Below are 27,695 nucleotides of genomic sequence, written 5' to 3'. Positions count from 1 at the left end.
CCGCAGTGAACATCGCATATGGAACAATTAAACCGAGCAACACTTACCTGTATGCGCTATCTATAACACAGTCCAAAACGTCAACACAGCACTGAGTCACGACACTATTCAGTTATAATTACACCGTACTAAACGCACATGAAATCGGAACATCTTACATCCGTGCCTGGAGCCGGCGGCTGTACCAATCTGTTGTCTTTCAATACATAAACAAACTCAGAGCGGACTGAAGCTAGCAGCGTTTGAGGGGCTACCACGAATTCTGCTGTCGAGATACTGTATTTGAAGCTAGAAACTGAGATGCCGAATGATAGTACAACAGTGCGGTTTTTATGAGTCTGCCAATTTGTTTGGTCGTATTTCTCCAAATATTCAATGCACATAAATAAAAAAACAGTGTTTTATTACTAAAATTATTGTTTGTAATATTCCATAAGTTCTTTTTTGTTGTTTTATTCTCTCTCTTCATGTATTTTCAAACTCAAGCCTATATTGTTCATGAATAAATACTATGACTATTTAACTGAAATGGACAGTTCCAAAAACACTATGACAAGAAATTCGCACAGATGAAATATTTTTCTTGTAACATTCTCAGAGCCACAAACATTTTCGATTGATTATTTCTGTCTATAAGCTTTAATGTGTCTATATGCAGTTTTAGCGACACCGATACGCAACCGGGACATTGGGTAGGCCCCAGATTAGCGCTACAGTGACGTCGCTTCCGCGTCTGCGCGATGCGCGTTGGGGTCGCCCGATGCTTCGCAATTTTCGATACGCCAATTTATACCATCCGCCCCTTTAATAAAGTCTACGCAATATTTGACGCGCCGCATGGTCACCCTATATTTCAGCGCAAGAGATAAAACCAAATAAAAAAACAACTTTATGACGTCACGTTTAGGTCGAAACTCGCTTGAGGATTGTGAAAAAAATGCTGCACCCGCATTTCGTAGGTGTATATCACGTGCGTTTAAAGAGGGGCCAGATGATTGCAGTGCAGAGCTTCAACTAGCCCCTAAAAGTTTCGGATTGCTAACTAAATAAAACCGTGTGTGTTCATGAGATGAGATATATTGCATTCCCCGTTCCATATGGTTGGCTTTAAAATAAATCGTACAAAGCTACAAAGTTCCAATTGCATTCACATGTGTTATGCCGGTTTGCGGAATTATATTAGTTTCAAGGAAATTGTAATTTTGTAGTTAACCTACATTATGCTCTGAATGAATTTTAATTTATTCATCTGTTAAATGTTTAGGGCTTAATTTGGTTCTACGGGTTAAGTTCGTAAATGTATAAGCAATAGACAAAACATTGCTTAGAAATGTTTTAAAATGTCTGGGCATACATACTCACCAATAAAATTAGTATTTCATTCATAATTCTAATTTTAAATTCAATTTTCTGCTATTAACACTAGTTTAGTTAGGTATCTACATTATCCGTCTTCCATAATAATTATTTACTAGTTTCATTGAATGCAACGATTTCACTAAATACCTAGTTCCATTTCCATTAAAACCATGGCTCTCAAAAAATTCTATTACCTATCTGATCAGCTGCCCAATTAGATTCCAATCCGTTTAATAGGTACGTTATAATTGGTTATACGAAACCCAATTTTTATGATAATGTATTTTTTGGTTTTACATTGATTAAGTATGGGATAAGACTGGATGGAATAAAATAATCTTAAAATTACAGTTTTTTTTTTTTGATATGAGGTTTAAGGGGCTACCCCACGCCAATGACCTTCGATCTGAATCCCTTAGCTTTCTAATGTTTTTTGTAGCTTATTATATTAACAGCAACGGCTTTAAGCAATATAGTATCCCATATTTTACTTCAAAGTTCATTGTCTTCGAGATATTTGGCATCAAAGTTGAACAATTTTAGGCTAAAAACTGTTTTTCTGGCCATAACTTTTGTGTTAATTAGTTTAAAATTAAAACCCTGGACACGTTTTTCGAGACGTCAAAGACGAACCCAAATATGTAGATTTCGTACATGTAAGATCTTTCACTGTAAACTAGATACGAAAAAAGTGTTTAACACAAAACAATAAAATAATAAGTATTAATTTTTTTCAAAATCCGGTGGACAAAACCAGATAAAAGATTGAAAAACCAATAACCGTTTGTCTTATAATTCTATCTGTAGTGCGAAAAAAGGAGATACGATTCAAAACTTGTCAAAAACCGATGAAAACCTCGGGTAGCCCCTTGAGTGGTAACTGGGCGAATCAACTTATTGACCGAACAAATCTGTCCACAACTTTTAAACTTCGTTGTAAAATTTTACCTTTATACCTACAATGGCGGTGTAAAACATTCAAGGCCCCAACTGTTAAGTCTAATAAACATAAACTACCTATGTATATTAGAAACCCGATTTCTTGGTAACCCCAGAGACATTTTGAGTAACGCAAGAGACACTCAAAACTGTAGGTCAAAAAGTTGATTCGCTCAACTAACAGTTACTACTTAAACCACTTTACGGCTTGTTCCTAAAATTCATTTATTCCAAGTGCAGTATTGCAAGATTCGTGCATTTATCTGGATATGCAAAATGTTTCAAGCTAAGGAATCCGAAATCAACTATCACGATCAGAAAAAAAACTGAATTTGATTGCAAGTGATTTTTAATCGGTAGATACAATGCATATAAATAAGCACTTACAAATCCATTAGGCGTGCATAAAAAAATTCCTCGTGAATTTCAAGAAACATAAATAACATAATGGTATATAGTTCCACCAACAGCGCCCTTTGTTTGCCGATTTTTATACAATCTTATTTATGTATACAGTGGAAATAATAATATATACAAAATACACATTGATTTATCATATTGGTCATGGTTGACCTAATTTTGATTTTGTAAAATAAATGGTTGATTGTACAAAATCTAATCAGACACAAAGTTCCTTATAATAAACCCTTAGAATCCTGAGATTTTGTAGCAATGACTGATGATTTCACCCACAATCGACACACACAGTTCTAAACTGTCTAAATCATCACCAACAACCGAGTCTTATCCTCTTAAGGCCCAGACATACAAATGAAAAATCCAAAGCCACTGAAATTTAGCCTTAGGAGGTTATCACAAACAATAAATTATAGCGTTAACTTAACATTATAAACGGAATGTTCTAAACTGTATGTGCCCATAGCGAATGTAAATTTTAACAAATGTAGCAAAATCATGTTCTTATCACCTTCCTTTGTGCATTTAACAAATACGGATTAATATGTAACACCCCCTCAATAAAGTTACATAAATATAAGCCTATATTCAAAACGTTTCTTCTCATAAACTAATCTAGCTTAGAAGATATAGGCGCTTATTACATTCATACAAATACATATCATGTCAATATCCAATGGTACTATACGATTTTATAAAATTTTATATTGTAGAAATACTTGTGATCAGTCAAAATACTGTAAAATAAAGATTTTGTCTGTACAGTGACCAAATCTTCATAAAATTTTACTCAAATCACTAGGATAGGATAGGATATAAACAGCTTAAAGTAGGTATAGAGATAGGTGGTATCGGCACCAGACAGCATGAGTTGCCTTCTCGCGCGCGACTCCATACATCTAGCGCGACTCCATATATGGACTCGCGCGCGAGAACGCAACTCATACTAGCAGGTCAGAATTGAGATCACACAGTTTTTGTCAGCCGAATACAATGTTGACGAAAAAGATTCTTCAAATCTTAACCAACGAACTAGAGTATCTATAGAAGTCCAGAGCTCAAAAATGACCTCACTTGTATTGTGCCGCGACGCGAGCGACTGAATTGTACAGTTTGACAACATCAAATTGTTGTTATGCCGCACAAGAAGTTTGAAAATAGAATTTTATTTTTTACTGATCAAAACTTCTATTGACCAATTACAATTTTATTTTAATCGCGGGAAATTGTGTATTGGTAATAATTAAAGCTGCGCGTGGGGTATATTTATTGAGAAGAGATAACTGTCAGATAAGAGCCATCAATTATGGATCGTTTTTTAAGGCCAAAAAAGCACTGAGAGCTTCGTATTATCAAAGACAATTTAGACTAGAGGAATATAATATTGTCAAGGTAAATTATGTAGTCAGTACATCTACTGCCATCTTTCGACACAAATGAATAACACTTTTAGAACGCCATTTGACTTTGATCCTTATTTTTTCACTGATGTGTTAAATTTATTAAATGTCAAAAAGTATCGCCACCTACTCGAGAGTAGGCCAAAGGTATGGCGCCATCGCTCGAAAAGATGGCACCATACCTTTGGCCTATCGTCGGAATCAGTGAAAAAATAAGGATCCAAGTCAAATGGCGTTCTAAAAGTGTTAGGTAATCATATTTGTGTCGAAAGATGGCAGTAAATGTACTGACTACATAATTTACTTTGACAATATCCATCTAGTCTAAATTCTCTTTGGTATTATTATATATTCCTTTGATGGGCTTAACCCATGTTCGTTCTGTGTTCTGGCTTTTGTGCAATTAGTACCTACTCGTCGCTGTGTGTGTAATCATCCACCTCGACTCTCCTGCTCAAAACAGTCATAATTATACTTTTATTAATAAGTAGGTATATTACAATAATAAATACCTTTAGAAAACGTACTATACTCACTTTCCTTGATATGGGTATTGATAAGTGCACACTTATATTTATTTTTCATTTACCCTCAATTCATTCGTTTTTAACCTTGTCAAAGTTAGAATACTGATGAAATATATCGAATAAGTAATACAATAAAAAATAGTTGACTTGATGATAGATAATTATTATCTTAGGTACTAATCTACAGTATAATTAAATATTGTGTTCATATAATAAATTTGTATTAAATTATGGACCTGTACATAGGCCTGACAAAGGAATAATTTGGTCGTAAATATGTATTTATACGTAGAAAAAGATTATTAAAATCGACTAGCTTTATTAAAATACATAAAAGTTTAGAGATCTTTTCACTTACGTATACTTACTTTAATATAATATGTATGTATACAATTATATGCACATAAAACAATATCGTGCAAAATGTGGTATCATAAAAACACTTTGTGCCACAAAAAATAATTAAGGGTAGGTATGTATCTAAAAAATTGACTAGATATAATTTGGTTCAGAAAAAACCCTGGTATCGTTACAATAAGGTAAAAAAAAATAATAAGTATAGAGGGTATTTTTAAACACCACTTACAACTCCACAAAATCCTACTTGTGCTTAAAAAATTGAACTTTTAGATCCCTTTTTAATTAAGTAAATAATCTGGAATGCATATTATACAACAATTGTTTATATAATACAACTTTCTAAAAAAATCTACAGCAAATTAGGTTTAATAGAACTCCGAAGGATGCACTGTTTGAAGGGTACACGGAAAGATCATGTCTAGTCACTTTACTAACATTTGTAGTACCTAATCGCGATTTTAAAATTTGGAACTAGGTCAAAATGTATTAATTCCGTGAGCAGGTTATTTTAGCTACAAAAAAAAGTTGTGTTACATATATTATACAGTGGTAGCAAAAAATATAATTAATAGTTCATTAAGAGCTCTACCTTTTGAGATAAATAACTATTTTTTTGAAAAAGTGACTAGACATGATCTTTCCGTGTACCTTTCATTCCGTACACGGCGGGAAGAAGATGATAACTAGCGGGAAAAAATTAAAGAAATTGGAACCTTATGTAATTTTATTTTAAGTTTAAATTTCTTCAACAGAATATCTCGAGTTATCAACTTCTTCCCGCTATGTACGGCATTTATCTTTACACCTAAATAGTCTCAGGGAGTGAATGAGGCTCTAGTGTGTGGAATGTGTATTCCTCTCAAATGCAGGGTCGCTTTGATAGGTAGGTGTATAGCGATACGACATAACAGATGGGAGATGGCGAACGCCAAATAGTTCGGAGTGGACAGAAATAGCGCATTTTACCCAGTTTCCATATAGCCTTTTGCGACCAGGTAAAAGTTTCTCTCAGGTAAAAATCCTTTAAGGTATTCAACACTAGCAGTAGTATTACCGTATTCAAGTATTTTCCACTACCTATGACCGTTTTTGCCTGCCAATAAATAGTTCATTTGTACTATTAAAATCAAAATCAGTCTCACATACTGTATTTAGTCCCAATATTGTTTATGGCTAAACTAAAATATATCTTTCTCATTTAAAATTTTGAAACTTAACTGTTCACGATAATTGTGTCTTTGGCACTTAGGACAAAAAATCAAAAATGATTGTAAAATATTAGGAGTGTATAAAATCACAGATAATAAATACGAAAACCCACTGCGGCGCGCAGCCACACTACGTCCATTTTAAAGATTCTCTTAGTATTATAATGAAGATTGATTTCTCCAACTTTCATTAGTGTTATTCTTTAGCCGGTGGCACATTGAAACAAATTCAAGGCCTAAGTACTTAACTAAACGAGGGCGCATTCATGTTCTACGAAACGTCTTGATCGTCCTTCTGCCGCGCTAAGCCTAAGAGCAGTAACTCATTTCGAAATGTCATTCAATCGTATACCTTTCTACAATTGAAAGATATTTCAAAATAAGTTCCTGCTCCTATGCTTAGCGCGGCAGCCTTACGGTTGCGCAAATTTCGTATGTAAACATGTGCAATATGCGGCTGGCGTTACACACCCCTACCTAGCTTCGTGCGTCATTCTAGTAGCTTCTGTAGTGTGCGTCGCAGTGGGACCGCCTTAAGTCTAGCAGGAGCAAGGCTTGCTGTCCTGCTTGGCCTGCAGTCTTTGCAGCGACTGCCGCCGCCGTCCCGACGCGCACAGCATCGCGTACTCTACTGACGACTCCATTCTGGAAGATACGGTACGAAATATTAGGCGTCTGCACATAGGATGCTGACCCGCACGCTTATCCGGTATGCGAGCGGGACAGTGCTATATACGTGCATAGCGCTGTCTAGCTCACACCGGAGCTGCGTGCGGATCCTCACTTGTGTTATGACCGCGTAAGCCACATTCACACACGACACGCACGACACAGCAGTGTCACAAAACTCGCGTCACATAGCCATCCTTATCATTATAGCCATAGCTCAATATATAGCTTGTATGCAAGATGACGTTGATTTATAACGTCAAGGCATTTTAGGAAACACCCGCTAACGTCATCACTGATGAATCATCATTGCCAAACATTGACCAGGTGAAAAATCAGCTAGCTATCATCTGACACAATATCAATCGGGAGGCGATGACTGAATTTTTTTTTGTTCTTACATGATCATGTCATCAACTGACGATCTTTCCACCGCGATACAACCGGCTGACTATTTTATTTATTCATAATAGCAGCCTACCTATCAGCCGGGAGGCGATGACTGACGATATATGCTCCTGGCCCGCAATCTATATGACGTTCTTACCTGCAATCAATTTTTATATGCTGGTCTTCTTCACATTGTCCTTACCTATGATACTCTCTGTCTATGCTCCAGTGACTCGTGCCAAAAACTCCACTATACTTAGTTTTTTGTTTGATACGATAATAAATACACTTACCTGATCATCACTTTGTCTAGCAGTATCTCAATAGCCCGGTCTATGTTCTGTCCGGATTTAGCGCTGGTCTCTAAATAAGGCAAGTTGTAGTTTTTAGCGAACTCCCGAGCTCGATTCTGGTTGACCAAGCGCTTCTCTTGGAGATCGCATTTGTGCCCGCAGAGGACGATGTCGGGGTCCTCGCTCAAACTGTGTGTCTGGAATTAAAGAAGCGGTTTTGACTTATACACAGTGTTAGTGATGGTACGCTATAACTGTTCCAAATTTTAGGTATCTACATCAAACGGTCTTTGAGAAAAACGCATTTAACTGATTTGCAAGACCGAAGTGATCCCATAAGAGCTCCGCGGACAGTTTTGTGCGGAGCTCTAAAAACAATAACTATAGTGAGGTATTCAATACAACGACTATTGGACGTAGGTATTTTATGCAAACGAGGACCAACCCACACCAAATACTCATTCAAATGTTTACTACATTGTTTTCACATTAAGGTTCGATTATCAATGAGTTTTTGGTGTGGGTTGGTTCCCGTTTGCAAATATTATATAGTTGGTCAAGCAGATCTTGTCAGTAGAAAAAGGCGGCAAATTTGAAAAATGTAGGCGCGAAGGGATATCGTCTCATAGAAAATTTGAATTTCGCGCCTTTTTCTACTGACAAGATTTGCTTGACCATCTATATTAAGGATAATAATCACAGGCAGTTTTAATCTGGCCAAAGCTTAAAGCTTAGATTTACGCAAATGTATTTAAAATATTTTTGTATAGCATGGGTCCGACAAAAACCGATGTTTTAGAGTGAATGACGTAGTCTCTCTCTCTAAAGCAAAAGTCGTACTTATGACACGTTCTCTTTCTCTCATGAGACCGTGCCTTAATGGCTGCTACTCAAGCAGTCATAAGCTGAGCGCGTGAACAATTGAGAGAAATTAAAATACCGCTGCATGATTACGGATTATTGAAAACTTTTTTTTTTGATGTAACCTATTATACAGTCCAAATACACACAACTTTCACATTTATAATGGTACTGAACATTACCTTCAACTGCTCAATCCAATTCCTGACCTCCAGGAAAGAGGCCTCATTCGTCAGATCGAAGAGAAGCAGAAAACCCATTGCGTCACGGTAGAAGGCTGTTGTTAGACTTCTGAACCTGAAATTAATTGTAATAAAAATTTCAATGTTGGCTTATCTGTACTGTATCTATATAATTTGTTCATGCAAAATCTTTTGCAAAAAATTTGTCAACCTATACATGCTAAATAATAAACATGCTTATGATATTATGGATACATCGATTTAAATAGATTATTATATTATAGGCAAAGTACTTACCAATACTCTCTGTAATTTTTTTTAAACATGCTACACATCAGACGACTTACAAATGCAGATAATGGACAAATGAGTGAACAATGAAAATAAGTTTTTGACAAAAATTTCATGTTTGGTACAAGCTTTTATCGCTGACTGTACTTTTCATATGACAGACAACTAATACTCATCGAGACAATTCTAAAAAACCCTAACACAATTAGGTTGCGTTGTTTCATCACAGGGTTTCTATGGGCACCTCCTGTCTCCATCATCAGATCAGTTCGACAGTACCATATTATTGTATTGTCATCAGAACTACATACAGCTGCCAATTTTCATGACGCTACGATCCTTGAAAGATGGTTAAATTAGTTACCTTAGATTCCATTACAATTAGTTACATACAGGTTGACCTAATAAAAGCTTGTTAATAAAGGAAGGCTATGCTGCTTAATTTAATTTTTTAATCATTTAAAAACCGCTAAAAAATATGCTACTGTATCCTAATACAGTCCCCGGACCCGGCCCGGCCCTAGCCAGTACAGACAGACTGCTATTTGTAGTTGGGTTGTAGTCCGTCTATATCAGCCCTTAGGCTCTCAACTCACATTTAAATTTTGGTGTGCTGGAAGTATTGTTAAGTTCAAGAATACCACAAATATATTCCATGTCTCTTGACATAAGTAGGTTACAGTCATGTTTCTAGAGATATATTTTTCAGTCTAAGGGTGCAAACCTGTACTAACACGGAAGCTAAGCCAGTGCATTATGACATCCATGACTTTATGTGACTGCTTAAGAAAAAATATGTCGAAAAGTAGAAATGAAGCCAACACATTAACATATATAAAAAAAACTCATGCCATACTCATGGAATATGTTACAGTTGCAACATGTACTGGTATGATACAAATCAACGGTTGTGCAGGTTTTACATGCAGGGTGTAAATGCAATACAGTCAAAAAAATTACCAAAGAAAGGTTTTAGTAATATAAATGTTAAATAGGTGGATTTATGAAGTTACTCATAACTGACACTTGGTAACAAATTTATGAAAATTTACCAAGCAGCAATGCAGGTGACACTACATGCAATGTTACTATGCCATGATATGAAACTATTACATTGTAGATGAAACTTTTTTGTATGGTTTAAAATAAGTAAATAAATTTAAGTAAAAATGATTTCCCCATACCTCTCTTGCCCTGCGGTGTCCCACAATTGCAGATGTATTCTGTGTTGCCTTCCATTCTGTTGATAAATCTGCAATTTCAACATACTCATAAACAATGTAAAATATTAAAATCACTGTTCTAGATTGAAAATATTGAAATACAGATATTGAGTATTGACAAAAATCACATCCCTATTAAGGCCAATATTTATTTTGTAGTAAAAAAAAAATTTCATCAGATCTGAACAAAATTTGTGAATGGGGTTGGCAAATGTCAAAGATTTGCATAGATGGCGCCATCATAGCTTGCCGCTTTTTCTATGAGATTTGGCTTAAAGGGCTGGCATCCAGGGCATAAAATTCCATTAACCGAACAAAAATTCATTCAAAATTCAATTTGTCTTTGTTTATGTTACTGTTATATTTATTGTAAACTACGAGTATGTGAGGTGTGCAATAAAGAGTAGTGTATTGTAAAAATTTGACACAATTCTAGGGATTGACAGGGCAAGCTATGCTGGCGCCATCTGCTAAATACTTCAATTGGCCAACCCCATAGATAGAGTTCCCTATTCTGTACAATATAAGCACAATATCACCATAATATGTTCTAAATAATCTTCCAATGAGTTACGATATAGTATGGTATTTTGTAACTCAACGGAAAATTACATACATTTTTTTGGGACAAGTTGTGATCTTGTATTGCTTCATTATATATTTTTCTTCGTTCGTTACTAATATTATAAATGCGAAAGTAATTGTCTGCCTGTTTGTATTCATTTTCATCACGAAATTAAACCGCGAAATTAAGTGTATGCCATTTACCATCGAACAAATAAATGTAACATACTTACCACAGACTTTTCCCGAAAATCAATACCAACTGTCGAGATAAACTGAGTGTGAAAAACGCCGTCGGTATATTTATACAGGAAACTGGTCTTTCCAACTCCTGAATCGCCAACGCACAGTAGTTTTATAAGATAGTCGTAATCCATATTGAACGAATTTTCAATTAAGCCAAAGGTAAATGCAGGGGTTTAATCTGCCACTAAATAAGATTCATAGTATTTTTCACGGAATTACTAGTGTTTGTAAGTTTAAAATTCACTGAAATTGTAAATTTAAATGATAAACTTAAAATCACAACAACATACACACCCAGTTTCGTTGCAAAGACTGTCACAATGACAGTGGCAGTTGTAGCTTTTTTTTTTGTGGCAGTTGTAGCACTTGTAGATGACTTGTAGTGATTATATTCTCTTTGTGTAGCATCAGTGTCTGCTTGACAGTTTACATCGGGAAGTCGCAATGTCGCATTATTATCAAGTCCAGAAAAGAGTTTTCGCTAAGAAATAAATCACAAATTGACCGCTTATACTTTTACTTCACAAATCATATTCTACATATTAATTCTATATTTTTACTTATAAATGGCTGGCTTTTAGATGGCTGTACATCAATTCGTTAATCTTCGGTATCCTCAAGTCGGACTAAATATGTAAAAATATGATTGATTATGAACGTGCTCAAATCGAAATGTCATATTCATATGATTTTTTTTTTGAAGTTTGTCTTGTTTTGGTTGTTATCATTTACCACTTTCAATATTTAAAATCTTTGCATTTTTTATTTAAAAGTTTGCAGTAATGACAGGATTAGCAAAAAAAGAATCCTCAAATACTACACATAGTGTAAATGTCCACGTGGAATATTGGTAACCATATTATTAGGTACATTTACACTTGTCATAAATACCATAAAATACAATAAGGTATGTTTAATGCTTGTTTTATTTCAGCGGTGTCTGTGACTATGGGGGACATTGCCTTGCACTTGCTCAGACTATTCGACAAAGTACTCCAAATGCTACAGTCTTCTGTAAGCGAGGACGACAAGGTTTGTTTTTAAACCATGTATTTATGTAATCATCATCTCCAGCCACAGACCTCCTGCATCTCTAGCAACACTAGGGGATTTCGTAGGGGAGATTTGTTGTGGTTCAGCTTTTATGAACTGTTCAGTAAAATTAATTTTAAACTGTTCTTAGTTATTACTGGTTGGGATAATACATACCTATAGTAATTGACCCTAAAGGTGTTTTTTTTTCTTCTGAAGTTTAATGTTAAAAGGACAATTTTCACTTATGATAAGATAATTCTTGCAAAATATCCCTGTAAAAGTCCAAGTGTTTTTGTTTTATTTTGGACTTAAAATACTTTTCTTACTTTCCAGGCAGTTTTGAGGTAGTAATAAATGATAAATTGGTATATTCAAAACTCCAAACCATGGCTTTACCTGATTACAATGAAGTGTCTCAAGTAGTGAATGATGTATCAAATGGAAACGCACCAAGGGAGATAAAAGGACAACAACCAATCAACTGTGTAATATCATAATATGTATTTATAAAATATATAATGTATATATTTAGCTATAACTCTGAAAATCCCTGTAACAAACTAGTCTTAAATTCATCTTAATAATAAGGCAAGTTCAAATCTAATAGGAATGATTTTCATTTTACTGTCATCCAAAAAATCCATGCATAGTAAGGACATTCCAAAGTATTTGATGAATAATAGTACCTTATGCTATGAAATACATAGCAACTTATATTTGACCCTGTAAACAAATAAGAAATTTACTCAAACATTTGCAATAAAATCAATAGAATAAAATACACATCTGTGAAAATAACAAAAAACAAGGGTTCCATACATTAAGTTTGATTCACACTTGACTGCACATCTCCAATAGATTTTCCTGTCATCTATAGGTAAAGAACTATTTTGTGTAATGTTTTCAAAATTATAGACCAAGTAGTTTCGGAGAAAAGAGGGGGAATGGTAATTTTTTGGCTATTTTCTTAAATAACTTCTAACCTATTTATTTTAAAATTATAAAAAAATATATTAGAAATTCTCAAAATCAGCTCTTTTATTTGATATGTAACAAGATATAATTTGAAAAACTTTATTTTTTAACTTTCACATTTACCCCCCAAAAGTGCACCTCATGTTTAAAATTCATTTGTTTATGTTAATGCCCATCTTTGGGTCACTAATTTACCTGTGTGTACCAAATTTCAACTTAATTGGTAGTTTCCGAGAAAATAGGCTATGACAGATGGACAGATAGACAGAAGCATGAGTGATCGTATAAGGAAGCACGAGTGATCGTATAAGGGTTCCGTTTTTCCTTTTGACGTACGGAACCCTATAAAATTACCCAATACATAATTTATTTCTTATATAAGATAGTTTTTGTATTATAAATAAAATAGCAATAAATCTTAGAGCTACACAAAATGTGCATAAATAAAGTAATACAATATGCAGTGTTCTTAAATATAGCTGATCCAGGATGAAAAATATATAGAATATAGGCTATGTATTTATAAATATGTAACAATACTATAGTCGGACCACGCTAAGTTTTCACGTCAAGTGCTACATCAAGTATGGAGCTTATACATGGGCCATACTGAAAGTTTCTGGATTCTGATATATGAGACGACTTATTTTTTTTAAGTGGCCAGTCCAGGAATTTTCAGTATGCCCTAAGTATATCAAGTATATGTATATGTCGCAGTCGGATCGTATAATCCGCCGTATTACATTACGGCTAGCCGTTTTCAAAAACAGGGGCGTTTTGAAATGCGGCGGTTTAACGATTAGCCGGATTGAATGCGGCTGAATGAGAATCCGCCGGAATGTATTCGGCGCCATACGTTCTTCAACACGGCTAGCCGTAATGTAATACAGCGAGTCATTAGCCGCCGCTTTGACAGTTTTTAGTTCCCATTTTTAACACCCGTGGCGCTGCCTGACAAACGCTGGGGTGTCCATCAAATCTGGAGTTCGTCGGACTGTTTCTTTTCAAAAAACATTTCTTTCGCAACTTAAATAGACGGAGCCCCGCTTCGCGGGGCTCCTATTTCTGAGCGGTTTGCCCTTCGGGCATCTGAAGCTACCTAACGAACCTAACCTACCTACCTATTGATTTAGTGAGACGTCCGTGAAAACATTACACTTTGGGGAAAAAAGCGTAGGTAGGTAAGTAGGTTAGGTTCGTTAGGTAGCTTCAGATGCCCGAAGGGCAAACCGCCCAGAAATAGGAGCCCCGCTTGCGGGGCTCCGTCTATTTAAGTTGTGAAGGAAATGTTTTGGAAAAGAAACACATGTAGTGCGGTGGGACCATGGTAAAAATAAATTAAATTGCAAACATTGTCAAGCTCCGGTTACGTAGGCGACCGAAAGAACTGGTCACTCTACAATCTAAAATAGTAGTACGATGCGGCTAAACGTTGGCCGCCTTATTGAAGAACGTATCGCAATGACAATCCGGCTAATCGTCGAACCGCCGCATTTCAAAACGCCCCTGTTTTTGATAACGGCTAGCCGTAATGTAATACGGCGGATTATACGATCTGACTACGACATATACATATGCATATGATATGAATATCAGTAAAATTAGATCCAAAAAAAGCGTTTTGAGGAATTAACCTTTTGAACGCCACAGACGGCAATTGACGTCAACGCAAAATCATGACCACGACGCCAAAGACGGCATTTGACGTCGATCGTTTTTTGATGAAAATCTACTGAAAAACACCCCAATTTTAGGCTGACATTATTTATTCACAAAACTAAATTTTACCCCCGTGGCGTCAGTGGCACGGCAAATGGATGCGCCGTTTGGCGTTCAAAAGGTTCCCAGCAAGCTGGAAATCATTTTAATACCTTAATTTGGTCCTAAATGCGTATAATCCGAGTTGGCTCCATCCCAGGAAATGTGGATAAATTTTGGGAGCCTTGGGAGATACATTTTACCTTGGATTGACAAAACCACTCGATGCAGAAGGAAGCCATCATTAATTAAAATGTCACTACCAGCAAGGTTGTTGTGGATCAGACACTGATGAATTTTTTTTCAGATTTTAACACAATTATTGTGGCGGCTATTTTTACAATCTTTGACTACTAACTCATATTAAGGTACTTTTCGGATCATCAGATTTCGGATAAGAGCAAATTTTCCGTTGGACGTACCGTTTTTGAACTACAAGCAAAAAACTGTAAAGAGCAAATATTTTTCTACAACTCCTGGAATGGAGCAAACTCGGATTACACTAATTTAGAACCAAATGAAGGTATTAAGACGATTTCCAGCTTGTGAATGAATCCCTGGAAAAAATCTAATTTTACTGTCCTAATATGCATCCTTATTGCGAAGTTTGTGCAAAATTATGCGTGGTCAGAGTCTAGCTACTTGCTACATAAACTATCTAACAATAATAGACCAAATATAAAAATACTATGAGGTGCAATGATGTAATAAATAGTCTACAAACTGTCATAGCATGTGCAAACTTGCTTCTAACATGGAATGTCTTCAGAGCTTGTCCAGTTTAAATATTCTATTTATTCACTAATCACAGTCCACTCACTAATCCATATAACATTTATTATATAAATCAGACTTGCATATTTGTTAGCACATATATACCTAAAAATATTAAGGCTAAACATGAGCTACCTACAAACAAAGAGAACAGAGTGTATAGAGGCGGATTGTCAAAGTAGTAGCCACTGTAAATTTATTGCCATCTTTCGACAGAAGATTAAAACTGTTAGAACGCCATTTGACTTTGATCCTTATTCTTTCACTGATATGTGTTAACTTGTTAAATATTAATATTAGCGCCATCTACTCGACTGTAGGCCAAAGGTATGGTGCAATCTTTTCGAGCGATGGCGCTATAACCTTCAGCCTACTCTCGTTCTAACAGTTTTAATCTTCTGTCGGAAGATGGCAGTTAAGTAAATGTACTGTAGCTACATAATTTACCAGGACTATTTCAAATTCTCTTTGCTACAAACTTTACAACATACTTACATAAAAATACACTCAAGTGCAATAAAAATAGGCCAAGTTAGAGATTCAATGATTGTATAATTTATAAAATGTCTAAGGCTTAGAATGCACTGCGATTAATTTCTTGTTCAGAACCGCAAAAAATGTACGACATGCTTCATAAGCGCACGCTTGCAAGACTGAAACCGCAAGAACTTAGACTGAAACCGCAAGAAATTAATCGCAGTGCGTTCTAAGCCTAAGACAAAGGGCTTTGAGTCAGACAGCTTATGCAGATGACAACTGTACAGCTTCATACATTATGCGGTTGTCAATGTCATACTCTCCTAAGGCCCAGCCCAGCAAAAATACAAAATTTGCTATTGAAATTTGAACCTATAGTGTAGGAAATAGAGTTGATTTTGCGTTGTTGGTAAATTGAACGACACAAAGCAAAAGCGACTCTGTTCCCATTGAATAGGATTTAAATTTCATCGAACTGATGATGTATTATAGGTAGGACCTCGGGCCTTAGGAGTATACGTTGATGTTTTGACACATCAGTTACCCTAAATTACCTTACAGCGCCATCTCCTTTAGCTGGCAAACTCGGAGGCCAGTTTTCTTAGCTTTGACCTGTTTTAGTGCCTTTGAGTTAACTCTAGTGAAGACCACATATTTTTATCACAAGTAAATATCTAAAGTGCATACAAACATATCTACCTGTAAAATTAATTTGTGTTACTAATTACTAATTTCACAGTAGGTATAATTTCCTAATTAATTTCACCTGCTTATATTATCATCATTGATTATTGGTTTAACTGGTGATTGTGTTTTCAGTGTGCTATCATTAGACCCGTCAGTTGCACCAATATATGTTAAATATATTCCGAATCGCAGTTTCCCGCCAAATTGTTTTGAGATTGTTCTAAGGGGCTCCACAGTCTTCTCGCCTGTAGACTGGTCTATACAGACCATTTGACAGCGGTTACATTGGCCTTCCACCTAAAAAAAAACAAGATTGGTATTCCATTTCAAAACATTTTTGAATACGTGATTTATATGCCCACTTTACCCTTTACCAGGCCCCTAAGAACTAGCGTGTCTTCATACGTACTGCATATACTGTTACAACCGTATTGAACGCCTTGTAAAAAATGTATTTACGAAAGTCGGAGATGTTCCTTTAAACCAGAAATAAAAATGGTGGGTTACGGTTATCCCATCGCCTGTCTAAGTAATTAACTGTCATACTCGATTTTGTCTTATTATATTCTTGATCAGGCGAAGGGATATATTCCTCCCACATCTTAAATCGGTTATCATAGTCAAGGTTTAACTCCAAATCTACTACGAAACATTATATCAATCACTGCATCGCTCTAGGTTGAACACAAAAACAGTTTTATTACTTACGTGAGTTTTTATGACATGAAAAGTGACATGACAAGACAATTTACCGGGCCATGGGAAGAATAGCTCCCGCACAGTTAGACTCTAATAAGGCCATGGGATAATGTCAACCCACGTCCTAATTCTGGCCATACACAATAATGCATGAATATTTAGCAATGTTTACGATTACATTACCTTTCAACACTCAAAATCTACAAAATATCAAAAAATTGTTCGACCTATGTACTTCTGTTTCATAGAAATTAAGGAAAGTGTTCGAATTTCTCCGTAGTTTACTGAAATTAGAGTTCAAGTGAATTTAAACGGCTGCCAAAGATATTTTACGCGATTTAGAAACGTGTTGTGAATGAAGATCATTAAATACTATTTTCAGGGATTGACAAAATATTTTGTAGGAGGTTTGGAGTTAAAACCTGACTACGGTAACTAGGGTTGCCAGATGGTCGGGATTTGGCGGGATTCTCCCGATTTTTAGCATGTGTTCCCGATTCCCGACAAAGTGAAAAGTGACCCGAAAAACAGCTTCACGTTATAAAAGAATAATTTCAAGTTCCGAACTGTCGTCGAGCGATCCAGCTGACGTAGTCCCAATAATGCAAAATATCGTTGTTTTTAATACAATTACTTTAATTTGAATGTATTTTTTTCCCGACTTAAGTCCCAAAATCCCGAAAAAATTATATTGTTTCCCGATAATAGCGCCTTTCGATCTGGCAACCCTAACGGTAACCGATATAAGATGTGGGAGGAATATATCCCTTCGCCTGGTAAAGGGTTAAATACTTTACAGTACATCTGGTGCTCCATTACGATACCCTGTGTTATAATAAACACATTACGTAACTACGTCGAAAATTTTAAGGGCCAGGGTACTGTAAAACGTACGATACACGTGCGAATAGGTAATTCGCAACTCCTGTCGATTTAAAACACTCCCTTCGGTCGTGTTTAAGTTTCCCATTTTTCGCACTTGTATCGTAACTAACCGTTACTACCGTACTACTCATTTAACCCCACATGTACTCAATAGTACTCATACCTATGTTCAGCAAACTTAACCTTTTGAACGCCACAGACGGCAATTGACGTCAACGCAAAATCATGACGACGCCAAAGACGGCATTTGACGTCGATCGTTTTTTGATGAAAATCTACTGAACCCCACTTTTAGGTTGGCATTACCTATTTATTCATTAAACTAAATTTTACCCCTGGCAAATGGATGCGCCGTTTGGCGTTCAAAAGGTTAAAGGTTTCTCTAAAATCATCGATTTTGTGTTTCTTTCACTTTCACAACTTTTGTGACTTGATTATGCAAAAAACATTATATGAAGAGCTATCGTCAGCCAGTGGTCACGAAGGTTTTTGGCTGATGTGAATATTTTAATTCAATGCACCATAGCCATGAGAGACTATTACCTACGAGAACTTTTAAGAATGGCCTAAAAACAGTGTTTGCCTTGGTCTGTTGATGTGTAAAGCAAGAAACGAAGAAACAATGACGCAGTAGGCAATTTTTATTACCTTAAATTCCTGTCTCCCAATAATGACTCGATTCCACTCCCTCTCAACCAGCTCTTCATCCATATCTATAATCAGATTTCCTCTAAACCGATCAGTTAAATGATCCACGTCATCAGTGAAACACGGATCATCAATTTTTCCCTTTAGCCATCTGACTGTTGCCTTGTTTATAAGAAGGAATTGTGCTTGGTTGCTTAGAGACAGTAGCTTGGTTACTGATTCGCCTTTCTTTTTTATTTTTCTGTCATTTGACTGTCTCACTAGGCGTAAGTAAGAGATTTCTAGAGCTTCAGATATCCAGTCAGCCACTTCGTCTCCACAATCTATGCCTTGGACAATGTCTGTGCAGACTTTGGAGCTGCAAATCCTGGATTCTTTTAGTTTACTTTCTGGTGAGGGGTACAGAGGTATCGAAATGGGGTCCTTGCCTGAAACAGAAATTTAAGATACAGTCAGCCACAAACTTGTATGCTAGGTGTGCTGAGAGAACGTGAAATAAAAAGAAAAAAATGCTTCGTAGGAGTTATTATGGAAAGGAATACAATACATACGTGTATTAATTAGAACAGGCCTGTACGTTTTTGTATTTTGCTCCACCTGATCTTAGTCTTTGCGGAAAGAGAAGAGTGGTGGAATGTAAGGGAGCCCACACATTCTATGACTCTTCTCTTTCAGCACAGACTCTTTACGGAATGAACTCCCTACTACACTACCTACTCTTAGCCAAAAAGGCTGGTGCCAGAATTTTTCTGAAAAAAAAACTTATTACAGAGAAAGATGTTAAAACTTACCTTTAAAATTCAATATCAACAAGTTCTTATTTAAGTCTATTATTGGCTTTATCATGCACATCAGCAAATTCTGTTTCTGAGTCAAACATACTCCATTGTCTTTCACAATCATCCACTCCCTGTCATATTCGAAGCCTTTCGGCCCCATTTCCCAATTGTCTGTAACTTTGAATGCCCCACATGATTTTACGGGGAATATATTCATTTCTATTAATTTTATTTTAGATTCCAATTCAGGAGAATCAGTAACATCACGAGTTTCTAAGAGTTCAATTGGAATTTTCAAAGTGTCGTCTTTGTACAGTGTATTCTTTTCAGTTATGATATTCTTGGTAGCGTAACGCTTTGGTTTCCTGTATTTGTTCTGGAGGTAGCAACGGCAGATCATTAGGACTAGCGTATCGACGTCATTATACGTGTTGTAATACGCGAAAGAAACTCGTATAGCTCCAGTAGGCTTGCCGTGAAGTAAATCTACTTGGTCCCCGCATTTGTGGCCAGCTTTGAACATGTCTTTCAATTCCTTGTTGGATGCTTTCAAGTGGCGTTGGCAGGCACCTGAGTTGCAGAAACATCCAGTTCTCACGTTTATGTTGAAAAGCTCCGCCATATGTTGGAACTGAAAAATAAATGAAAACACATATAAAAAGTTACCTTTGTACGCCAATGACGGTAACTGACGTGCGCGGCTACAGCCCAATATCAACCTTGGTGCATTCCCACAAGGTTCACGATGGCACGCCGCACATGATAGGCGCGGCGTGCAAAAACATAATATGCAGCGCGAAGTTTGTGATGGAGTAACAGAAAGCAATAATCGAGGTCGAAATAAATGAAATCAATTAATTTCAAGATTTCGTATAAGGTCGGATTGTTGCCGGGCATGGTTAACTTAACAGTGTGGATGGTTATGCACTGATGTTAACTGACATTTCATATACATAGCTTATTGCAAAGAAATAAGGTCCAGTCTACAGGGTAGTTAAAGGTGTTGGTTATTTATTTATCGTATGGCGGTTACACACTGGTTAAAATATATTGGTGTGTGGTGTGGTGTGGTATAAAAGGTGTTGGTGTGTCTAGCTTACCTATATTATCGTTTAAAGATAAGGCCCAGTTTCATTGGTAAATATAAGGGTTACGGGCGATTTCCATAACGCATGCAATACTTAAGCAGTTGCGCATTAACGCATGAGTTTCACTTGTTGTTATACCGCCTACAGAGTCACCGCACGCTGTATATCGACCAATGAAACTATACCTTAAGTGACGTAGATTAAATTCCAAACGGAAGGGGCCGCGAGCGCAGCTAGTTATTACTTCAGAGTAAAAAACGTTGTATGTTGTTGTGTATCCGTGTCTATTGACCTTTTCTGCATACCATTTATAGTGAATGTTTTGAATATGGTTTTACCTCTGCATATCCAATGAATGTTCCGTCTTCTCTCAACAGATTGAATGTTACAATAGCTCCTTGTTTTCTAATATCAATAAACTGGTCATCCATATATAAAACAGCTGCTGGTGCGCCATTCGGATGCTTGAGATTCTTCAGTTGCTCATAGAGGTCATGAGCCAGGAAGAATGTGTGATATGATATAGAATCCATAATGTCATTATTTATTACTTTTGGTATTAAGCTTTGCATTGTATCAAAACAATGTTTCAAGGCAAGAATTGATAAGAAGTTGACAGTGCCATCTTCAAATCTGTAAAAACAAAGATGTTAGTTTCTTAAATGCAAATATGTCGAAATAGAGCTACTGTATAAGTACCGACTACACAAGTTAAAACTAATTTGAGTTGAAAAGAATTTAAGCAAAATCAGGTAGCAAAGTGACGTCACATTGACTGACCTCACAGGTCACTTTAGTCTTTGTCATTTAAGGATCATTTTAGGGTCAATGATTGACATCTAAATGACTAGGATTTGCTTCCTGGGTCATGAGATGTCATTTTTAATCTCCTTTAGACAATAATATTGAGTTTGAGTCCATATTATTGTTGAAGTAGTTCCTCTCGGATAGGTACAACATTTTCTAACATGCAATGCAGTAAAGTAAGTATTGAATACCTTTCATGAAGGACTGTCCTTTTCATATGGAAATCTTCAGTACTCAACACAATATCCACTGTACCTCCGCCAAAGTACTGTTTATCATTTAAAACATTTGCACTACTATTCTTTATCAATAGTGCTCCTAACCCGGTCGGGTAGCCAAATATTTTGTAAAAAGATAGGCACAGGTAATCAGGTTGTATCTTAGATAAATCTAGTTTATTTGTAGGCACATATGATGCAGTATCAAGTAGCACATACCAGTTATTATTTAAAGTACATAGTAGTTTCTTTAAACAATGATTGAGGCAGCCATTTTTAATATCGTCAATGCAGTCTATAGAATATTTGTATCCATTAAAATTACTCTGTGCCGGGTATGCCAGAAGAGTGTTGCCGGTATTTTTATTTTGTGTCTCCCAGGTTTGAGATTTTGAAGTGTTCAAAGCATCTATGAAGCTTTCGTGTGAAATGTGAATCACATCTGCATTTTTACTCTTTGCAATTTCTCTGAGTCCGAGAACAGAAGTATGATTTTCTTGGAGGTATACAAATGAACCACAGTCGTCATCACTAGCAAATTGGAATGATTCTGCAGTTAACTTGAGTGACTGAGTGGCGCCCGAGGTAAATATACAAGTGTATTCTGACGGATCTGTATTAAAATGCTTTAAAACCATACATCTCACTTGCTCAACACAGTCTGCTGTATATTTGTCCGTATGTGTGTTCATGTACATATTATTTAGTAAGTCATTATTGACAAGATGCAAAAGGCTTTCTGGGAACAAAGCAGCGCCAGCATTGTCGAGGTAACATCTACCTGAAATTAGCATAATAACAGTCATGAGAAAAATATTAATAATGTTTACACAAGTGAATGATAAAATTAGACAGTAAGAGGTTGAATTCTTTTGAAATCATCCATGGGCTATAAAAGGAAAAAATATCTGTAGATGCAAGCATTAAGCTTAGCTTAAAGGGCATAAAATTCCATTAAAAAGTCAAAAATTTGACTGTATTCTAGGGATTGACAGGGCAAGCTATGCTGGCGCCATCTGCTAATTCTTCGATTGGCCAACCCCATTGGCCTCCAATAAAATAATATAGGAACTATTTGGGTGAATTTTAAATGTAAATAAATATATTAGCAAAAGAGAAGAAAAATTGTTTTTATACTTTTTAAAATGTCATATGTAAGTGTGTTAAGTTATAAATGATATTACTCTCTTGCCGACTCCGAAAAATCTCTAATGTCAATGACATTTGAGACGGACATTGATAGTCATTCAGTAAATGACCTACTTAATAAAGGTTCTGAATTTCTCATATTATGGGCAATACACAGAATAACTAGTACTCAACGAATTTGAAGTCAAACAAAATAATATCTACATGTATTTTGTACTCAAGTTATGGTAACAGTTATGTAAACAAGTGATTAAAAATATTTTAAGTAATAAATTATAAAGTGAAGTTATAATGAAAGATGTTTACATAATATTCGCATGTGCGCAACTCACCTTTTAATCGCTTAAACTCTCCACATATATTTTGCATCTGATCGTTACTAAATACTTTACTTAACGTCGTCATCTTGGCACTGTTTTGGCATTGATTAACGGTTTCTGTAACAAAATAAAGTCACCTTTACTTCACACATTCTTTTTTTAGTTTCACTCCACTGTTTTCTTTTTTTTTATTAATTCAGGGACCAAACATACGATTGACAGCGGCGGCGGCTGATGTTTAACTGATGAAACCATTACATATAATTTCTTGTTGTTTTGCAACCTTGTATTTGCAGTAAACATTTAATTCAACACAGACTTAGGTATCTATTATCATAAATGACATACGCATACGAGCAGGCAGGTTTAAGTATGTGTTTACATGTGATAACTTAGCACTAGATACTTTTCTTTAATAAATTAAGCTTAAAGCACTCTAAAATGATTCTTCAAGCTATCTATAAATAAGGTCTATTATAAAATGAATCAAAGTTGACAGATAGGAACGTAAAACAGCGACTGCTACAAGGCAGCACTAGTTGTTCGGGCGTTCGGGCTCAGAGGGGCTACCGCGAAAATCGAAGTTCGCAAATTGCGGGCATTTTTCTCTGTCACTCTAATTACGCCTTCATTGGAGTAAAAGAGACAGATCCCCGCAATTTGCGAATTTCGGTTTTCGCGGTAGCGCTTCTGACTGTAGGGCTACCGCCAATACCGAAAATCGTCAATTGCGGGCATTTTTCTCTGTCACTCTAATTACGCCTTCATTGGAGTAAAAGAGTAAGATCCCCGCAATTTGCGAATTTCGGTTTTCGCGGTAGCCCCAGTTCGGGTAATCCCTTGAATGTATTTAAAAAAAATACTGGACGTGAATGCTACGGGACGTCGAGCTATTTTAATTTATTTTGTGAAAAAAAGATTGAATAGGCACGCACTTAAAAGTAGTAGGTAGATACCTACACAGTTTAATTGCACATTTTTGCTGGTATTCCATTCAGTGGGTTTGGGCCGGTCGAAGTATTTTACAGATGGCGCCAGCGTAGGTTTTACCTGTCAGTCCTACGAATAATGTTAAACTTTTGTTTCTTTTTGGAATGTTAAGTATAGCTTGGATGCTAGCCCTTTAAGCCAAATCTCTTACAATTAGATCAAAACTAGAGACTGGTATACTCTGGTACCTAAGCCAACTTTGTTCGTAGAAAAATGCGCGATATTCAAATTTGTGTGGGAGATCGAACCTTGGCGCATACATTTTTCAAAATTGCCGCCTTGTTCTTTGACAAAGCTTGCTTGCCAAAGCTATAAAACCTAAGTATGCTGGCGCCATCTATACAAACCTTTGACAGTTTCCAACCCCATTGTTCGGTTCGGTTTGGTAACTAGGTACGTAGGTATGTATATATGTACTTACCTATAGCATAGCTTTAAGTTTTAACAAAAGTTTTATTGGCTAACCAACCAAATACAAACCGCCTGGATCAGTCACTGAACGACCTGACTTTAAACCTAGGTACATTCATAGTCTAATAAAACATGGTCTTCCATTCCCAGAGTGACACGGGGCTACGTCACAACAACATGGCCGCTATATATAGCGCTATCGCATATTATCATATAGGGCTGTCGCATGATGACGTAAGCCCGTGTCAGTTAGGTGACCTAGAAAAGACGGGAATGGAGTACCAGGCGGAGTATATTATTATACCATGGGTACATTATTTGATCATGTACCTAATGTTTTCATCTACCCTCAACTCAACTGGGTTAAGGAGCCATTTGAGGGTAGATTTTGTTTATTTTTATTTAAAGATCGTAGTATAGGTAGGTACATATTTCACACAGTTACACGCGTATACCTACAGCTAATACAGCAGCTATGCCTCGCACGCATTACAAGCCATCGTTATATTTCCAAGACATTACTGTCAGTATCTTAGTTGCGTGTAAATGGGTAATAATTTGAAACGTTAGCTTATTGTAAAGATGTTTGTGAACTCGACTGTACATTTAGTTAAAATGTATGAATTTTCGGTACAAGAGAAGTACAAATGACATAATGCTAGGTTATTTGTTGTCATGGACATGGACAATGAGCACGAAGCCAGAATTTCGATAATTAGGTACTTAATAATACCTAATGACAGTAATGACCAGTAATAAGTCTGTTACGGCAATTGCAATTTTATCAATCTACAGTCCGGTCCGAATACCAACTAATTATTACGGTGTACAGTCACCTGCAATAATACTTATGCTATACAACGAAGGATGACTTGCCTGTTAAATGCAGATAGAAAATACGTAGGTAAGACATAGTCAAATAGCGTATCTATCTAAAGGTATTCATTTACGATTTAGCTGCAGCGCACATATCCGTAGTACCTTTAGAGCATCCTTACTAAATTGCGTTACACCAATTTAATTATTGCTTTTATGGAGGGCTTTTAGTAGCTTTTAGTAGCAAGCGGTGGCGTGATCGACTCCCCTTAAGTGAATTGACGTCCGGGCTGCCCTGTTTATAGATAAAGGGAGTATGGTATTCGGAAAATGTCTTTAAAATGGCTTTTTTAAGATTTGCGTGCATCTCTGAGGACGTTCGCTCTTAGTAGGATTCCCATGTAACTAGTGTTTGCATGTTGCATGTGTATATTTTTGGTCTGTCTGATACTCGCTCATTCTGAGGAATGTCTTATTGCCTTTATCAGATTAGTGCAATGTATCAAAAATCAAAATCCAATGTATCTATATCTAGTCACAATACATTCTTCTTTAGCAAAAAGGTGGTGATATGTATCATTATCTCATCGAAATGCATTTAATGTGTCTAGGCTAGCGTTCAATCGTTATTAGTTTTTAAATTACAATTTAAACAACAAGTTGCCTACAACATTTTTTATGAAGACTTTCTTGCAGACTTTCGTCCTTTTTTGCAGAAAATAAAATTTTAAAAAACTTACCACAGTAATTTCACAATTCGTACAAAAGTAAGGCCACACTTTATCGTAAACAGGATCAAAAATGCGATCCAGAGACGGGGGTAAATGGTTCACTTTGTAAAACGATCACAAATTCACGTCCTTCTAAAAAATTACACACCACTCAAAGGATACACAAGGAGATTAATAAGGTAATAGCTAGAACAACAACAAGCTGGAAGATTATTTATTTAGTCCTTTGTTGCCTCTTAAATCCACACATAAAAATGGTATGATCTTTACTTATTTCACCATATTAACAAAAATGAAACGTTATTGATTAACTTGTCTATTCACTTTTGCCTACCACACTGCACTCTTTCCACTCCGATAGTAAATGATTTACCCCTATCAAGTGGCTCCTACTTATAGGTCACTAGTGCCCTATTGTGTACTAACAGCTGGTATGCTATGTATGGATAATACCAGCAGGTATTGTCTATTGATTAACATATCGTCAATTGCCATCCAATCTGCTTTGCTGAGTATAACTCGATTGCATATCATTATGGTTATTCATCGATGCAACATTATTGTTTGTGTAGTAATTTTTACTAAAATAAATAATAGTGTAATTGTACACAAACAAAATAATACAGATTATTAGGATGACTGGTTCGGGATATGTTGTTGTTATGGGCAATATTAAACCACTAATTTAATTTGTGCGATAGAATACAATACTGGTTAATTCAAATTACGGTTTTAATGTAATTAACACATCCGAATCAGATTAATATAGATATAACTATTTCAGTTAATTAAAATATTCCAGTCTCTCTATTCACGGAAAAAATGTAAGTATTAGGTAGTTTAAGGCCAATACCTAAATGGAAGGTCATTTGAGAAATCAAACTACCTTCAAAAACATTACATGTAAAAAGGTGCAAGACTCGCAACTAGTGATGTGCCGTGGGAATTTCCCGGGAACAAGGAATATTCCCATATGGGAAATTCCTGGGAAATTTCCCAGTGTTCCCGGGAAAATTCCCCAAACAGGGGAATATTGAAACAGATTAAGTGTATTACAATTTTAATTAAAGCTAGCTATAACGACAAGTAACTGCGTTTAGTAAAATAAAGTAGCCAAAAACCGTAAAATGCAAAGTGGCTTCCCAAAAAAAAAACTTGGAAAGTGGATTTGCTTACAACATTCGACACTTTGGATGTTTCAAAAAAATATATGGCATCACTTTAAGCCCCCGATGTACCTGAATGCGAAGTCAGATCATTTCGAAATTTTCTCCATACAAATAGATACTTATAATTTTGTTTTAATCTCCAAAAAATTATGGCTACAGAATTTTTTTTATTCGATATTTTGATAATGTAATGCAAAAACATTCACAAGAACCCGTCCTTAACACTCGTATGTAGAAGAATTTCTTGGTAAAAAGCTTACGGAACTCCACTATTCTTATTAGTACCTAACTTATTTGACCCTGTTTAAACTGTGATGAATTGTATCGATTTTGTTGAATAATGGCGTGTT

General features: G+C 36.0%; 3 protein-coding genes across 5 annotated transcripts in view; all 3 read right to left on the bottom strand.

Annotated features, from left to right (window-relative positions):
* LOC134792116 (uncharacterized) overlaps window positions 1-209 on the bottom strand; it is a 246,439-nt gene extending 246,230 nt beyond the window's left edge. For all 3 annotated transcript variants that reach the window (XM_063763309.1, XM_063763311.1, XM_063763310.1), the window contains exon 1: window positions 48-209. The gene's annotated coding sequence lies outside the window, so the exon portion shown is untranslated. The remainder of the gene's footprint in view (window positions 1-47) is intronic.
* Window positions 210-6,664: 6,455 nt separating this feature from the next.
* Window positions 6,665-11,234, bottom strand: LOC134792485 (ras-related protein Rab-27A). The gene is made up of 5 exons (XM_063763764.1): window positions 10,917-11,234; window positions 10,081-10,148; window positions 8,606-8,720; window positions 7,563-7,759; window positions 6,665-6,855 (listed from the first exon to the last, which is right to left on the bottom strand). Exons 1-5 carry the CDS (start codon window positions 11,058-11,060, stop codon window positions 6,750-6,752), a joined length of 630 nt encoding a protein of 209 aa, XP_063619834.1. The 5' UTR covers window positions 11,061-11,234; the 3' UTR covers window positions 6,665-6,749.
* Window positions 11,235-16,699: 5,465 nt separating this feature from the next.
* Window positions 16,700-23,572, bottom strand: LOC134792119 (molybdenum cofactor sulfurase). Its single transcript, XM_063763320.1, has 7 exons — window positions 23,442-23,572; window positions 23,241-23,345; window positions 21,733-22,540; window positions 21,073-21,367; window positions 19,659-20,277; window positions 18,868-19,295; window positions 16,700-16,932 (listed from the first exon to the last, which is right to left on the bottom strand). The coding sequence occupies exons 2-7, from the start codon at window positions 23,311-23,313 to the stop codon at window positions 16,711-16,713; spliced, it is 2,445 nt and encodes an 814-aa protein (XP_063619390.1). The 5' UTR covers window positions 23,314-23,345; window positions 23,442-23,572; the 3' UTR covers window positions 16,700-16,710.
* Between the last annotated feature and the right edge of the window lie 4,123 nt (window positions 23,573-27,695).

The sequence above is a fragment of the Cydia splendana genome, chromosome 7, assembly GCF_910591565.1.
Source record: "Cydia splendana chromosome 7, ilCydSple1.2, whole genome shotgun sequence".
In the NCBI taxonomy this organism is placed as follows: Eukaryota; Metazoa; Arthropoda; class Insecta; order Lepidoptera; family Tortricidae; genus Cydia; species Cydia splendana.
The sequence above is the reverse complement of the archived record's forward strand: the minus strand, read 5'-3'. Positions and strand labels throughout refer to the sequence as shown.

Bases quoted from the DNA above. Each gene is read 5' to 3' on its own strand.
- LOC134792485 (XM_063763764.1), bottom strand. From the start codon at position 11,060: ATGGATTACGACTATCTTATAAAACTACTGTGCGTTGGCGATTCAGGA. The intron at 10,149-10,916 runs GTAAGTATGTTA...TTGAAATTGCAG, and splicing joins ATTTTCGGGAAAAGTCTGTG to ATTTATCAACAGAATGGAAG. The intron at 6,856-7,562 runs GTAAGTGTATTT...CGTATCTTCCAG, and splicing joins CTAGACAAAGTGATGATCAG to AATGGAGTCGTCAGTAGAGT.
- LOC134792119 (XM_063763320.1), bottom strand. From the start codon at position 23,313: ATGACGACGTTAAGTAAAGTATTTAGTAACGATCAGATGCAAAATATA. The intron at 21,368-21,732 runs GTATTCAATACT...TTGTTTTTACAG, and splicing joins AGGACAGTCCTTCATGAAAG to ATTTGAAGATGGCACTGTCA. The intron at 20,278-21,072 runs GTAAAACCATAT...TTTATTTTTCAG, and splicing joins CATTCATTGGATATGCAGAG to TTCCAACATATGGCGGAGCT.